Source organism: Lepidochelys kempii, chromosome 1, assembly GCF_965140265.1.
Source record: "Lepidochelys kempii isolate rLepKem1 chromosome 1, rLepKem1.hap2, whole genome shotgun sequence".
In the NCBI taxonomy this organism is placed as follows: Eukaryota; Metazoa; Chordata; order Testudines; family Cheloniidae; genus Lepidochelys; species Lepidochelys kempii.
In genome coordinates, this window is record NC_133256.1 from 178433857 (window position 1) to 178449384 (window position 15528).

The 15528-nt window shown below is 40.7% G+C and overlaps 1 protein-coding gene across 4 annotated transcripts in view; it reads right to left on the reverse strand.

The window, feature by feature from the left end:
* The window catches only part of ROBO1 (roundabout guidance receptor 1), a 440544-nt gene that overhangs the window by 368321 nt on the left and 56695 nt on the right, over window positions 1–15528 (reverse strand). For all 4 annotated transcript variants that reach the window (XM_073303979.1, XM_073303988.1, XM_073303999.1 and 1 more), the window contains exon 2: window positions 5198–5524. In XM_073303979.1, the coding sequence (XP_073160080.1) occupies window positions 5198–5524 (327 nt within the window). The remainder of the gene's footprint in view (window positions 1–5197; window positions 5525–15528) is intronic.

Consider the following 15528-nt stretch of genomic DNA (forward strand, 5'->3'; position numbering starts at 1 on the left):
TGCCATGTACATTGGTCAAACTGGACGGTCTCTACATAAAAGAATAAATGGACACAAATCAGATGTCAAGAATTATAACATTCAAAACCAGTTGGAGAACACGTCAACCTCTCTGGTCACTCGATTACAGACCTAAAAGTTACAATTCTTCAACAAAAAAAACTTCAAAAACAGTCTCCAACAAGAGACTGCTGAATTGGAATTAATTTGCAAACTGGATACAATTAACTTAGGCTTGAATAGAGACTGGGAGCGGATGGGTCATTACACAAAGTAAAACTACTTCCCCATGTTTATCCCCCCCCCCTCCATCCCCCACTGTTCCTCAGACCTTCTTGTCAACTGCTGGAAATGGCCTACCTTGATTATCACTACAAAAGGTTCCCCCCCCACACTCTCCTGCTGGTAATAGCTCACCTTACCTGATCACTCTTAGCTCACAAAAGCTTATGCTCAAATAAATTGCTTAGTCTCTAAGGTGCCAAAGTACTCCTTTTCTTTTTGCGAATACAGACTAACACGGCTGTTACTCTGAAACCTGAATCTTGTTACAGTGTGTATGGTAACACCCATTGTTTCATGTTCTGTGTGTACATAAATCTCCCCACTGTATTTTCCACTGAATGCATCCGATGAAGTGAGCTGTAGCTCACAAAAGCTTATGCTCAAATAAATTGGTTAGTCTCTAAGGTGCCACAAGTACTCCTTTTCTTCTTGCGAATACAGACTAACACGGCTGCTACTCTGAAACCTGTCAAGAAATATCAAGTGACTTGTGATTTGGCTAAGTTAGTGTAACACAACCCTGTAACCTGAACAAACAGAAGAGACTCAGGATAAGATAAGCAATGCTATGCTGTACTAAGGGCAGAGACCCCATATTGGAAGATACATTTATTACAGGCATAGCGCCACATTCGGGGATCATGTTGCTATTTTGTTTGTTTGTTTAAGAAGGGCCAATAACAGGAAATTAATACAGGAAAAGCATATGAAAATAAGAGAATAAAGTACTTTTAAACAATGCCAAGGACACCAGGAAGCAAGCCCAACAATGTAATGCATAAAGCTCATAATTGGAAAGTAACACGAGAAGCAGAGATTGTAGCGAGGGAAATGGTTTCCTTGATTCAGTTTTCTGAAGATACCATACAGTTATTAGTGCTAGATCGATGCTATTCACAAAGGGACAAATGGCCCTGGCTAGCTAAAAGATAGACATCAGTGGGAGATAAGTGAAGAGACATATACAGCGTATGTTGGATAACATTACATATCTAGCCCCTTCGGTGGGCCTAATGGGAGTGGGAAGCAGAGGATGAGTAAGCTTGCACATTCCTGCTTCCTCATTTTCTACCTGTTCTGTGTATACAAGCAGGATTGTAGTTTCTGGGGCTGTCAATCTGATACATAGAATAAAATTTCATATGTACCTAAAAATATATTCGTAGAATTAAAAAAACCTTTAATGTTAATATTTCACATCCTGGAAGATTTTACTGAGTTTTGACATATCACCCTAACTACTTCTTTTGTAACTGGAGACTCTAAAGCTTATATGTATCACAGAACAAAGAAAAGACTAAGTAATATCCCTGTGTTATTGTAAAAAACAAAAACAGTATTTCCTTGTCCTATCTCAAAAAATTAGCAGTGAATTTGTTTTGAAAACATGTGGTGAGGAGGAGTAACTGGTCTAAAAATTTTTATTTAGTGTTTATTGGAAAAGTAAATAGACTATTTGTTGATCTGATGTGTAGGCTACAAATTCACAGGATACTAAAGGACTGAAATCTAAATAAAGTTGTGACAATCAGAACTGACGAAAAAGGAAGTGCTTTATAAAACGCAAACTACTGCAATAGACAAGAGTCGCTTCCAGTCATACCTACCAGTTACAGTACATAAAAGCTTTTGTTCCCCTCACTTCTTTTTTTTTTACAAATGTCTTTCAGTTGAACTGATTGTGTAACATTAAAACATAACAAAATGAATATGCTAAAATGTTCTTTTGTGTTTCTTAAATGCACACTAAATAAAGGCAATTTTATTGTGTAAACATGCAAAGACAAAACTAAAATTTAAGGATTTTTAAAGTAGCAATTGTATCTGATAATACCGTTTGTATGAAAGAGGGTGCAGTGACAAGTGAATCAAAACAGTTTTCTCTTTGACCACTACGAGCCTAACTGTAGTTTATAATGATAGTGTTATATCTATGTTTCACAGATGTTAAATTTAATGTAAATTTATTCCAGTAGCCTTCAATTATTTCCCTGTTTCCTAGAATATCTGATTCTTTACCTTTTCAGTGCTATTTAAAATGCTTCACTGGTTTTGCATTTTCACATCATTGCTTGTTTTGTTAAAATCCTTTCAAATACCATGTTACCAATGCTAAAGATCTCATTTGCTAACACACGTATTAGCGATTTTTCCCTTTTAAGTGTTGATGTCGACTTTAACACTCAATCAATCTAGTCCCCCGCAAATCTCAACTCACATTTCAAAACTCTGAGATTCACTATCAATATAAGTGTGATTGGAACTGGATTAGCAGTTAATTCTAGGCTATTGTTCTATGGCAAATATGTGAAGCTCCATTAGAAGATACTTATCTCTTATCCCTGTCTCAAGAATTAAGACACCGGAAAAACCTTGTGGTGGCATTCATGTTTTACATACATGTCCAGACCCTGTCATGAAGGTTCTCCCTGCAATCTAAGCAAGAGGAATTGAGACAGGGGGTCACAAACACATTTAGAAACTGCCAAGTGAATTGGCAGCAGCAACATTGCTCCACCGATGTAGGCCTAACCCTAGCTCCTAGACTTTAAATGGGAAATTGTGGGGGGTGAATATATAGATATACTTTTACATACACAAGATATAGTGGCCTTGACACCCTGTGCATTTTAAGACATTATTAAAAGATACTACATTGTAGGTTATGGACCAAATAAACAGTGGATTTTAATTGAATGCTTCACATATTACAAATATCCTTTGCAACACACACACAAATCTTTAAAACACATTCAACATTTATGAACTAAATTGTACAGGAAGTAATAGTAAACTGGAGGACAAGAGAACCTGATTTCAATAATCAGAGGGGTACCCACGTTAGTCTGGATCTGTAAAAGCGGCAAAGAGTCCTGTGGCACCTTATAGACGAACAGACGTATTGGAGCATAAGCTTTTGTGGGTGAATAAGTGGATATTCACCCACGAAAGCTTATGCTCCAATACATCTGTTCGTCTATAAGGTGCCACAGGACTCTCTGCTGATTTCAATAAAGCGCTTAATGCTACAGCTACTCGACACTTTACAAAAACCACTGAACAACCAGACAACAAGTGTGTTTTAAACCAGTTTCAAGAACTTTTAGATGAGTTACTGAGCCAAATTCTTATCTTTCCTCAAGAAAGGATTTCAGGTGTGGATCTGGTAGATTAATTCATTTCAATGTTATGACAAAATATATACTATATAATCAAGGCTGTAGGAGTGCTAGGCATACACTGTGCTTTCATCCGTACTCAGATGGTAATTATTGTAATTCAGCAATAAAAACATATAAAAATGGCTTTTAAACAGAATGTCATATCAGAGGTGAGCAAACTCCTTCACGGCCCCTGAGCCCCTGGCCCAGGAGGCTATCCCCGGGCACCTCCCCTGCTGTGCCCCCTCCCCCATAACCTCAGCTCACTGCACTGCCGGCACAATGCTCCGGGTGGCGCGGCGAGGCTGTGAGCTCCTGGGGCAGTACAGCTGCAGAGCCTGGCCTGACCTGGTGCTCTGTGCTGCGTGGTAAGGGGGCACGGAGCAGGGCAAGTTGGATAGAGGGCAGGAGAGTTCGGAGGGGTGGGGGGGGGAGGTGGTCAGGGGATGGGGGGGTGGATAGGGGTTGGGGCAGTCAGAGGGCGTGGAACAGGGGGGTTGAATGGGGGCAGGGGTCCCGGGGGCAGTCAGAAAGGGGGGGTTGGATGGTGCAGCGGGGGGGGGGGGGGCAGTCAGGGTCAGGGATCCCGGCCGGGGCGGTAAGGGGTGGTTGGATGGGGCAGGAGTCCTGGGGGCGGGGTCTGTCAGGGGGCAAAAAGCAGAGGGGCGTGGATGGAGGGGGGGGGGCGGGCCACAGCCCCTCCCCTAACCGGCCCTCCATACAATTTTCAAAATCCAATGTGGCCCTCAAGCCAAAAAGTTTGCCAGCCCCTGTCTTAGATGTTTCAAAAATGGGACTCGACCTTCAAGTCCTGGCAGAGTGTACATCAGGAAGCAGAAGGACTTTCTGCTCCTGTGAAAACATGGAGTGGAAACGAAGCATGGGCATTAGGACCAAAAAAAGGGGCATGACTTCCAGGGCTGTTAAGCAACAACAATTTCCATAGACTTCTATAGGAGTTGTGGATGCTCATCTCAGGGGCGGGGACGGGGTGGGGGAGGGGGAAAGAGTGTGTGTGAATATCAGGACTCTTATTTAGGTTCCTAAATCTGACTTTCACTGCCTAAATATCGGAATTTGAAATTTCTGACTTAGGAATAGTCCTCCCCACTAAGTCTCAAGACTCTTTCATGCATAGCCACTTTTAACTCTGTTCTTCAGAGCAGAAAAGGGGCATGTTTGAAGGGACACGTGATGAAATGTAAATGAACAACAAACCTATCTGCTCCTGTCTTTGGCCATATGCCTGCTATTAGCCAGAGGCAGCTGATGGGCCACGCACCAGCACTCACTTGAGCAGGACGGTTTCTCGGATTGTTGTGCACCCAGTCATGCTAAGTAATTTTTTGCCTTATGTTTATATACACAACACTTTGCATCTGTGCTGTGCTACATCAAACCTTTACTCTATCACCAGTAATAGTAAACTGCATTTGATATGACATGTAGTGGAAAAAAGTATCAGTAATCTTTGAATCAGGCATGCAACATTCAACAGCCAACAAAAAACCAGAACTTCATAGAAAAATAAAGATTCATCTGGCCAACAAATCCAAATCTCCAAAATCATCTGCGTTTCCTTCCTATATATATGTATGTAGTACACATAAATTCAACTACATAGTTCCTACCTTTATTTTAAGTCAATTTTTTGTCTCAGAGAAAGTGATTTTTTTTCTCTTAAATTTCCACCGTAATAGCCAACATCCAGACAAGTGACTATTCATAAAAATGTGAAAAACTTTACTTACTTGCTACCTCCAGCGATGCATTATGACTCACAGCTTCACCAAGGTAATTCCTTGCAACACAGACGTAGACTCCTTCATCTGGTCTACTTTTGCGTCCATGTACTATGCGTAAGAAAAATAAAGATCCGCTGGGCAGCAACATCCGATGGGAGCGAGGGTCATCTTTGTCAGTTTCAACTCTTTCACCCCCTTTATACCATTCAATAGTTGGGGTTGGCCTGCCTTCAGCCTTACAGTTCAAAGTTGCTGGTTCTCCTTTTGAAACAATTAGATCAGAAGGGTGCTCAACAATCCGAGGTGGGAAATCTTCTTGACGGAGACGGGAACCTATAATATAAAGAAACCAGAGTTTTCTTATTAGCTCATGATTATACACAGTCACTGATGGAACCCAGCATTTTGTAATATGACAATTTGACTGTTAATTCACAGTGGTCAGGTATTATAGTAAAGATAGCTATGAACAACTCAAATTTAGCTCAAATTTTTATGGATTTCAATACTAAAGTGTTTTCCCATAATTGAGCAAATTAAGTAGGCACTGGGCAAACAACAGTCTTCTGATATCTTATTCATGTAATGAAACAACTAAGTTATTAATTCAGATCTACTGTTTTACAGTATGAAGATGAAAAACCTTTACAGACACCAGGGGAGTCTTGGTAAGAGTAGTGTTGCTCTGGGCATGAAGAGTAGATTTGAAGCTGGCTTGAGTGGCAAGCTGGAGACTCCTCTGTTTTATGCAAGGGCATTAGAGTGTGACATCTACTGACCTCAAAGATACTTTCTTTTACTTGTACTGTAAACTGCTTTGGACACTGACTAGGCAGTGCACTAGGAGCATGAGAAACTAGATCATCATGGAATGAAAATACCTCTCAAAAACTTTCTGTGCCAGGAAAACTACAGAGAAGGTAATGTCAGTAAGGACTATACTGCAACTCATTACAGTGTTGGGGTGTTTATTCCCTCATTCTCTATATCACTCACCCTGGGAACTATTCCACCATCTGACCCAAAAGAACTGAAAGTTGTGAACTAACAAGCTCCTCTTATAGAGGATGACAAAATTCAGAACATCATTGCACACTCTCATATGGCCAAGAGCAATCATAACCACCTGTTAGACAGGTATATACCACAGGAGAACAGGACAACATAAATTAGAGAGCCCTACATAACATTCATATATGAACCATTCTACAGTATAGACGTGAGATTACAAAGGTTTCCAGATTCATAACTGCATTCCCCTCCTCACAATTTTCTTTATTTCTCTCTTTATTGATATACAACTTTACCACAGTGAAAGTTAGCCTCTGGGGTTAATAATTCTTGATAATTAAAATGTAAAAAGTCAAAATTCTCTATTATTAGAGTAGTAATGTGCATTTTGAATGGCTATGAAACACAATAGATAGAAATATGTGATATATTCACCACCAGTTACAAGACCATGAAAGTAGTGTGAAAACTGAGAAGAGAAGGATCCCAGAGAGAGTGCTGCTTTCAATGTAAACACAAAAATAACTGTAAAATGCAGAATTTACATGCAACGTTTATTTCACACTCTCCTCACCTCAGGCTAATTAGTGTAAATTAAATTTCACACTAATTAGCCAACAGTTAGCGCACAATCCTAAGACTGGGGGCTTTGGCTGACTGCATTAAAAATAGATTTGCACTCTTTAGGTAATGCAACAAGATAGTTTTCTATGAACTTGTGTGATCAGTAAATACATATCAACTCAACCACCAATCAAATGTGCTTTGTGGTCCTTTGATGAATGGCACTATAGTATGTTCATATGTTCATAGAAAATATTTGGAACATATTTGCATTAACATTACAAGTTAACAAATTAATTAAAAGTATTAAATATAAAAATATGTTGAGCCTAACTATACCAGAAAATTCCAGTTGGATAAAAGGATCTTTAGCTTATTTGCTCACTTCTGCAGCCACTCATTTCTGTTCCAGAACCAAAGAGCCTCCCAAACCTATGTAACCTTAGCAAGAAAAATAAGCACAACATTTATTCTACATAATTTTTACATACAAAGGCTAAGCACAAAAATATGATGAATGTTTAAGGAATGAAAGGAGAATGGAAGTCAGAAAACTCCCGACTTCTTATCCAGTTTTATTACTGGTTGACTTTGAACAAGACACTCAGGGTATGATTGTGATGGGTTCGGTCACAGAGACCCCTTTGGGACTGTCACCTGACTCCTGAAACTACCTCTGAGCCCATTTTTCCTGCCAGCTTGGGACTCCAGAACCCTGTCTTGTTGAGCAGACATGCTACTCCACTGCAACACAGACCCAGGTCTGAACCATGCCCCCAAAGCTGCAGGCTTTAACTGAAAACCACTCAGCAGGTATTCCTGTCTCCAGCTTCCAATGGGATCCAAATCCCAAATAAATTCATTTTACTCTGTATAAAGCTCATACGGGATAAACTCAAACTGTCAACCCTCTAGAACACTGATAGAGGGATATGCACAGCTGTTTGCTCTCCCAGGTATTAATCACTTACTCTGGGTTAATTAATAAACAAAAGTGAGTTTATTAAGGATAAAAAGTAGGATTAAAGTGGTTTCAGGTAATAAAGTACAAGACAGAACAAAGTAAGTTACCAAGCAAAATAAAACAAAATATGCAAGTCTAAGCCTAATACATTTAAGAAACTGAATGCACGTAAATCTCACCCTCAGTGATGTTCCAATAAGCTTCTTTCACAGACTAGACTCCTTAGTCTGGGCCCAATCCTTTCCCTGGTACAGTTCTTGTTAGCTCCAGCTCGGGTGGTAATTAGGGGATTTCTCATGACTGGCCTCCTTTGTTCTGTTCCACCCCCTTTTATAGCTTTGGCCCAAGGCAGGAATCCTTTGTCTCTCTGGGTTCCCACCCCTCCTCCTAAATGGAGGAGCACCAGGTTCAAGACGGATTTCAGTATCAGATGACACAGTCACATGTCACTGTAAGACCTCATTCTCCATTACCCACAGGCTGGTCCCCATGTCCACAAGAAGGCTTCAGATAAATAAACCATCTCCAGCCAACTGTCCTTGTCAATGGGTGCCATCAAGATTCTAAACCACCATTTATGGCCCACGCTTTGTATAATTACAATAGGACCTCAGATTTAACTTCATATTTCTAGTTTTAGATACAAGAACGATACATACATACAAACAGGATGAACACACTCAATGGATTATAAGCTTTGTAATGATACCTTACAAGAGATCTTTTACATATAGCATATTCCAGTTACATTATATTCACATCCCAAGCATATTTTCATAAAGCATATGGAGTCCTCGGAGGATATGTCTACACTGTAATTAGACACATGTGGCTGGCCTGTGCCAGATGACTCGGGATCATGGGGCTTGGTCTGCAGAGCTGTCTAACTGTGGTGTGGACGTTCAGGCTTGGGCTGGAACCTAGGCTCTAGGAACCTGCAAGGTGGGGGTGTCCCAGAGCCTGGGCTCCAACCCGAGCATCTATACCATAATTAAACAGCCCACAGCCAGAAGCCTGTGAGCCCAAGTCAGCTGGCACACGCCAGCCACAGGTGTCTAACTGCAGTGTAGACATATCCTCCGAGGCAGAGCACAGAACTCACAGACCTGGGGTTAAGCTGGCCTTCACTCATTGTTGAACCATCCAAATTCTGGACTCAAAAAAATACAGCTGTGTTGGTCTGTGTAAATTATGACATGCCCCTGGAGCTACTATATGGGTCACAGAATCTCTACAGTGCTACACCCACACCCTTGATACACATCTGCTGGCCCTGCCCCTGCCATATTTCCCACACCACAATTATAGGGGATCCTTGGAAGACAGCCTTATAGCTATTTCCACAGTGCCTGGGCTGAATCTTCCCCCAGCCAAAACTGGAGACTCTTTACTCCACTCCAGCTCTTTTATCTAGGAGCCAAAGCTGGGGGAGGGAAGAATCTCGCCCCGAACTTTAGTCCGTTTGCAAAGGAACTCATATCTCCTGTATCCCTTAAGGAAAAAAAATAGAAATGAGGGATCAAAATAAGGTAACTGTAACACTTATAAAGCATTTAGAAGATCTAAAAATGCTAAATTCATCTATTTGAATGTATTATATTTTCAAGTATTTTTAAAAAGGCAAAAGCTTGCATAGATTTTAGGTACATTACCTATTCTATATTTAATGGATTACACTAGTCACCTAATTTAAAAATTACACATAATACCACACTCAAGCCTTCTTTATTATCACTACCGATAAGGCCCAAGATACAAGAAAGCAAGCTCTCAATCCAAATATATTCCATGCTCTTCTTATGCACTGTCCTTTACCATAAGCAACAACAGTGCAAACACCTCACTCAAAACTTTCTTGAAAATTGAGACATTCTGATTTCCTGTGGGGGATCAGGGTAGAGGGGGAGGAGAGAATCTCACGTGAGGTCAAGTTCTCAGGAAATTTTAAGAATTTTCATGTATTCTTTACACTTGTTTGATGGGTAATAATAGAGAAGTTAAAATGACAGAACCAACCATTAACAGATTTCTATGCTGATGCTTTATAAAGTAACCTTTTTCTGGAAAGTTCCTTGAAGCACAAGGGGACAAAAGTTGTAGGAATAGCTGACTGACACATAGTGAGCGTTAACAGCAAATTTAGTGACAACTGCCTGAGGAGATAAAACGGCCTTGACAACAAAGTTATAATCTTTCTGTGTATCTACATACTATTTTTTTTAATCTTTCTTTTCCTTTACCCTTGTTTTTAAGCTCCATTTATGTTTTATTGAGTAGAAGCAGCTTCAATTATCAACATAAATCTTACAGTGGGCACCAATCCTGTAATTTTCATGTAAAAAAAAATCTACCCCACAAGGGATATTTGGTAAATATAGAAGCACAGCACCTATTAGTCGCACATCGTATCTGATGCTAAATGCACAGCTGAGCTACATTTTTTTCCAAATCAGACCGTACTGGGTTAGAGGCTGTAACCGACTTGCGTTCCCTAGTCTAGTATCACTGAAGTCCTATATCAGAAGTCAACAGGTTGGTTGCCTCCTATTAGAGTGAGCCATACTGATTCACTTTCACACGGCTAGTTAAATGAACCATATTATGAAAAATCATGTTTCCAGTTTATTAAATTGTACCACAGCTATTTTTTACAAGAATTCAGACCTTGGGGAAAACAGATGTGAAGAATCAAAAGGAGGATCACAAAGTTAGATAAATACTGTTAAGCTCCTTAGGGCAAATATTGCCTTTATTCTCTCCTTAATGCACCATCAAATCTATTGATGCAATATACAAATATGAAATAATATAAAATAGATTTTTTCCTTCCTAAGTGTAAGCCAATCTGAAAAGTCTTGATATCAAAACAAAATGTTATCCAGTTCCAAGTCCAGACCCAAAACCCCGCTCACCCACCAAAAAAACCCCCACAGCACACACAACTATATCACCATGCTCCTTATGTCTCCAAAAATGGCTCTTTGATGCATGAAACAGCTCTAAATAAAGACCATATCTAAACCTTCCCAGAAAAATTCTGAAACTTCAATTAAGATGCATAAAGAAAACATTTCCTTCAGCTAAAGATCCATGAGAGAATCCACCCAAATCCTGTAAAAAGCTCCTGATGTAACTGACTTTGGGACTTTAGGAAGGTGCCTGTAAAAAAATTCTTCCCATTTCATAAACCGAGCATTTAAAGTGAAATGTGTTTACTCTGAATGAAGTATTATTTTTCATTGAGAAAATCAGATCTGAACTGCTGCTATTTATGGTGTCTTGTGTTCTTTATACAGCAAAAAGAGGAATTTGGACAGATGAGAACAGAAGATCATCATACTGAAGAAATTGTAGAGCAGTCCCATGCTATCATCATTGTTGGCTAGCCCAGAGAGGTAAGGATAAGTAAAAAGCTTGGTCTTTTTTCGGAAGACCAGATCTCTCAATGTTGTGTCCATCAGACCTCACCCAAGTGACCATCCTGAAGCTCTCAAAGATACTCAGTGTTGTAGCTCTGTAATATACTCTTCCTCTTCACTTTGAGCATGGGATTAGAGTTATATGACTAATTGATTTTTTGCTAGTCATGTTGAAAATTTTCAAATTTTTCCATGAAAAAGTAAAATCATTTCCTTTTAAGCTTAACCGTTTGTTTCATCTGTGAGCCTTTCTGAATAAAATGTAAGTACATTTCAAAATGAAAATTAATTTCAAGTGGAAAAAAGTCAAAATATTTTGTTCTGAAAATTTTTGTTCAGAATTTTTCTTTTCCTTTTTTGATGAAAACTATTTGGCACAAATTCGCAAAATGTTTCAGTTGACAAAAATCTGCATTTTTTGGTAAAAACAGTTTGACACAAAAAAATTCACCCAGCTCTCGTTAAGATTTTGGTATAAACACTGGTTTGTACTGTATACACTGCCTGCTTTGATAGGATCACATGGATTTGTTAGGAAAGGATAAATTCTCTTTTAGGTACTATGTATCAGATAATATCACCTTCAATATTTATTTTGTTTTATTTAAAAATCCAGAGGTCTGGCAGGTATACAAAATATAAATATAAATTTACACAGTATGTAGATTGGACCACTGTACCAAAATAAAAGCAAACACCCTCAAACTAAGACTCTCCTACCATTCACCCAGTATCTGACCACACAAAATGCCTGGGAAAACCACGGAGGTTTTGCAGAAGTAAGATGTAATCAAGAATTCTTAATAATATATTTGCATTTATTTTATAAAGCAAAACAAAAAATGAAAAGAAAAGAACCATGAATAGATTAAAACAAGCCAGGAACTACCCTGTTTACTTACTTAACCACATGGCTATAATTGTATTTAGGAAAGCTAGGACATTCATTCACCCAGGGAAAAAAAATCTGCCACCCTTACACCGAGCATTAAATTGCTATGCAACGACTCTCAATAAAAATCAATGGAACTACACCAAGTAATGCACTACACAATTTGAATCCTACTCTAATCCCATCTGAGTTTCCTCTGCTTATATGGAGACAGACACAGCTGGTGTGGAAGAGTGTGACCTTTACTTTTCCCTTTACCTCCCCACCCCCTGCCCACAATGGGCCTAACAAAGGTAAATTGCATACCTCCCCGATAACATCTCATGGGATTGTTTCAAATGCATACTGTAATTGGACATATTTAGGTTCAAGGGAGATTTCCCAACTGACACTGTGTGCTTGGGAGGTCTGTTTTTAGACTCTCAAAGGGCATGTCTACTTTACAATCAGAGGTGTGATTGCAACTCATGGAGGCATACCCAACCTTGGTTTACTCTAGAAGACTCCAGTGCAAGCTGCATAGGCCCACCTGGAACTCTGGGCACACACTCATGTTCCTATCATGCCCTGGCATCTACGCTGCCATGTCTTTACTGCTATTATTAGGTGGAGCGACACAAGCTGCAATCATACCTCGGACTGCAATGCAGGCATATTCAAAGTCTGAAAAGCTAATTATCACATTTTGTTCTCTGCTGGTTTTCAATAGAATCAACCCCCAATACACCCACCTTCTTCAGCATACTATTGTCAGCGGAACTGGACTTGGAAAACCAAAGTGATTTGGTTCAGGTGGTTCAGGTCCAAGTTTCAATTTTATCAGAACCCCCTAAATTCTTTTGTGGGGTTTGAGTGATTCGTTCAGATTATGGCCCACCTCTGAATGTCAGCTATATTACTGAAACCCACTGTTGGAATAGGAGTCCACAACTTGAAAGTCAATATGTCTCCTCCAACAGCTAGATTTTCTTCAGAAACAAGCAGATTTAAAGTGCTAATCACTCATTATAAAAACTTAAGGGATACATTGCAATGTGTCATATCTGTCATAGGAGAATTGAAGGAAAAGCAAAACATGGAGAAAAATGGAAACTGGGATCAGTTATCTACTGCTGTCATAAATATAAAGGGAAGGGTAAACACCTTTAAATCCCTCCTGGCCAGAGGAAAAACCCTTTCACCTGTAAAGGGTTAAGAACCTAAGATAACCTCGCTTGCACCTGACCAAAATCACCAATGAGGAGACAAGATACTTTCAAAGCTGGGGGGGGGGGGGGCGCGAAACAAAGGGTCCTCTCTGTCTGTGTGTTCCTTTTGCCGGGACCCGAGTAGGAACGCAGCTCAGAACTCCTGTAAAGAGTTAGTAAGCAATCTAGTTAGATATGCGTTAGATTCTGTTTTGTTTAAATGGCTGACAAAATAAGTTGTGCTGAATGGAATGTATATTCCTGTTTTTGTGTCTTTTTCTAACTTAAGGTTTTGCTTAGAGGGATTCTCTAATGTTTTGAATCGGATTACCCTGTAAGGTATTTACCATCCTGAGTTAACAGAGGTGATTCTTTTACTTTTTCTTCAATTATAATTCTTCTTTTAAGAACCTGATTGCTTTTTCATTGTTCTTAAGATCCAAGGGCTTGGGTCTGTGTTCACCTATGCAAATTGGTGAGGATTTTTATCAAGTCTTCCCCAGGAAAGGGGGTGTAGTGGTTGGGGGGATATTTTGGGGGGGAGACGTTTCCAAGTGGGCACTTCCCCTGTTCTTTGTGTAACACTGTGGTGGTGGCAGCTTTTAACCTAAAGGCCAACTGCCCCAAGAACCCCAACAGATTACAGTTCTTTGCACCGGAATCACACCAGAGGTCCTCAGGCCCAGATACCCTCAGAGCAGAGGGAAATGGAGTGTGGGCGGGAAGAAGGTCACTGCGTGGAGGGACACCGAAGCACAAGTGTCGGCTATCCATGCTTCCTTAGCGGACCCAAATTTTATCGACCCAGAGATCCAAGTGACAATTCAACCCTTCAAGTCCAACTCTTTCAATTTGCCTACAGATGTGGGAACCTGCATGAAAAAAACCCTAAGCTTATTCTTATCAGCTTAGGTTAAAAGCTGCCACCACCAAAGTGTAACACAAAGAACAGGGGAAGTGCCCACTTGGAATCGTGTCTGTTTTGAACAGCAACTATCCCAAAATCTCCTTTCAAAATGTTATAGTCTCCCATCCACCACAGTAGACAAAGAATGAAGGAAGAATAACTACACATAAGTCTTCAGATTTTTCCAAAAATGTCAGATCAGTAAGAACAGCAGCTTCGCCCTTGGAACTGCTTCTCGGCATGAGTACAACAGCCTGGAAGAACAGCCAAAGAGTGTGCGGAAATTGCATTTCTGAAACTCTCTCCTGCAAGAGTTTTTTAACTTGTACCACCTGAGACACAGAGACAAGAGTATTTTTCCACATAATTGACCACCAATCCTTCCTTGTTTAGCATCTGAAAAATTTCATTTACTGCTGCAGTTGCCACCTAGTTTTGATAGGTGACTACCAATATATATCTTTTTATCATAGTCCTGCTGCTACTTCTATGCCCTGGTCTACACTAGGACTTTAGGTTGAATTTAGCAGCGTTAAATCGATGTAAACCTGCACCCGTCCACACGATGAAGCCCTTTATTTCGACTCAAAGGGCTCTTAAAATCGATTTCCTTACTCCACCACTGACAAGTGGATTAGCGCTTAAATCGGCCTTGCCGGCTCGAATTTGGGGTACTGTGGACACAATTCGACGGTATTGGCCTCCGGGAGCTATCCCAGAGTGCTCCATTGTGACCGCTCTGGACAGCGCTAAACTCAGATGCACTGGCCAGGTAGACAGGAAAAGAACTGGGAACTTTTGAATCTCATTTCCTGTTTGGGCAGCGTGGCAAGCTGCAGGTGACCATGCAGAGCTCATCAGCAGAGGTGACCATGATGGAGTCCCAGAATCGCAAAAGAGCTCCAGCACGGACCGAACGGGAGGTACGGGATCTGATCGCTGTATGGGGAGAGGAATCCGTGCTACCAGAACTCCGTTCCAGTTTTCGAAATGCCAAAACCTTTGTCAAAATCTCCCAGGGCATGAAGGACAGAGGCCATAACAGGGATCCGAAGCAGTGCCACGTGAAACTTAAGGAGCTGAGGCAAGCCTAGCAGAAAACCAGAGGGGCAAACGGCCGCTCCGGGTCAGAGCCCCAAACATGCCGCTTCTATGATGAGCTGCATGCCATTTTAGGGGGTTCAGCCACCACTACCCCAGCCGTGTTGTTTGACTCCTTCAATGGAGATGGAGGCAACACGGAAGCAGGTTTTGGGGACGAAGATGAAGATGATGAGGAGGAAGCGGCGGCGGCGGCAGTAGATAGCTCACAGCAAGCAAGCAGAGAAACCGGTTTTCCTGACAGCCAGGCACTGTTTCTCACCCTGGACCTGGAGCCAGTACCCCCCGAACC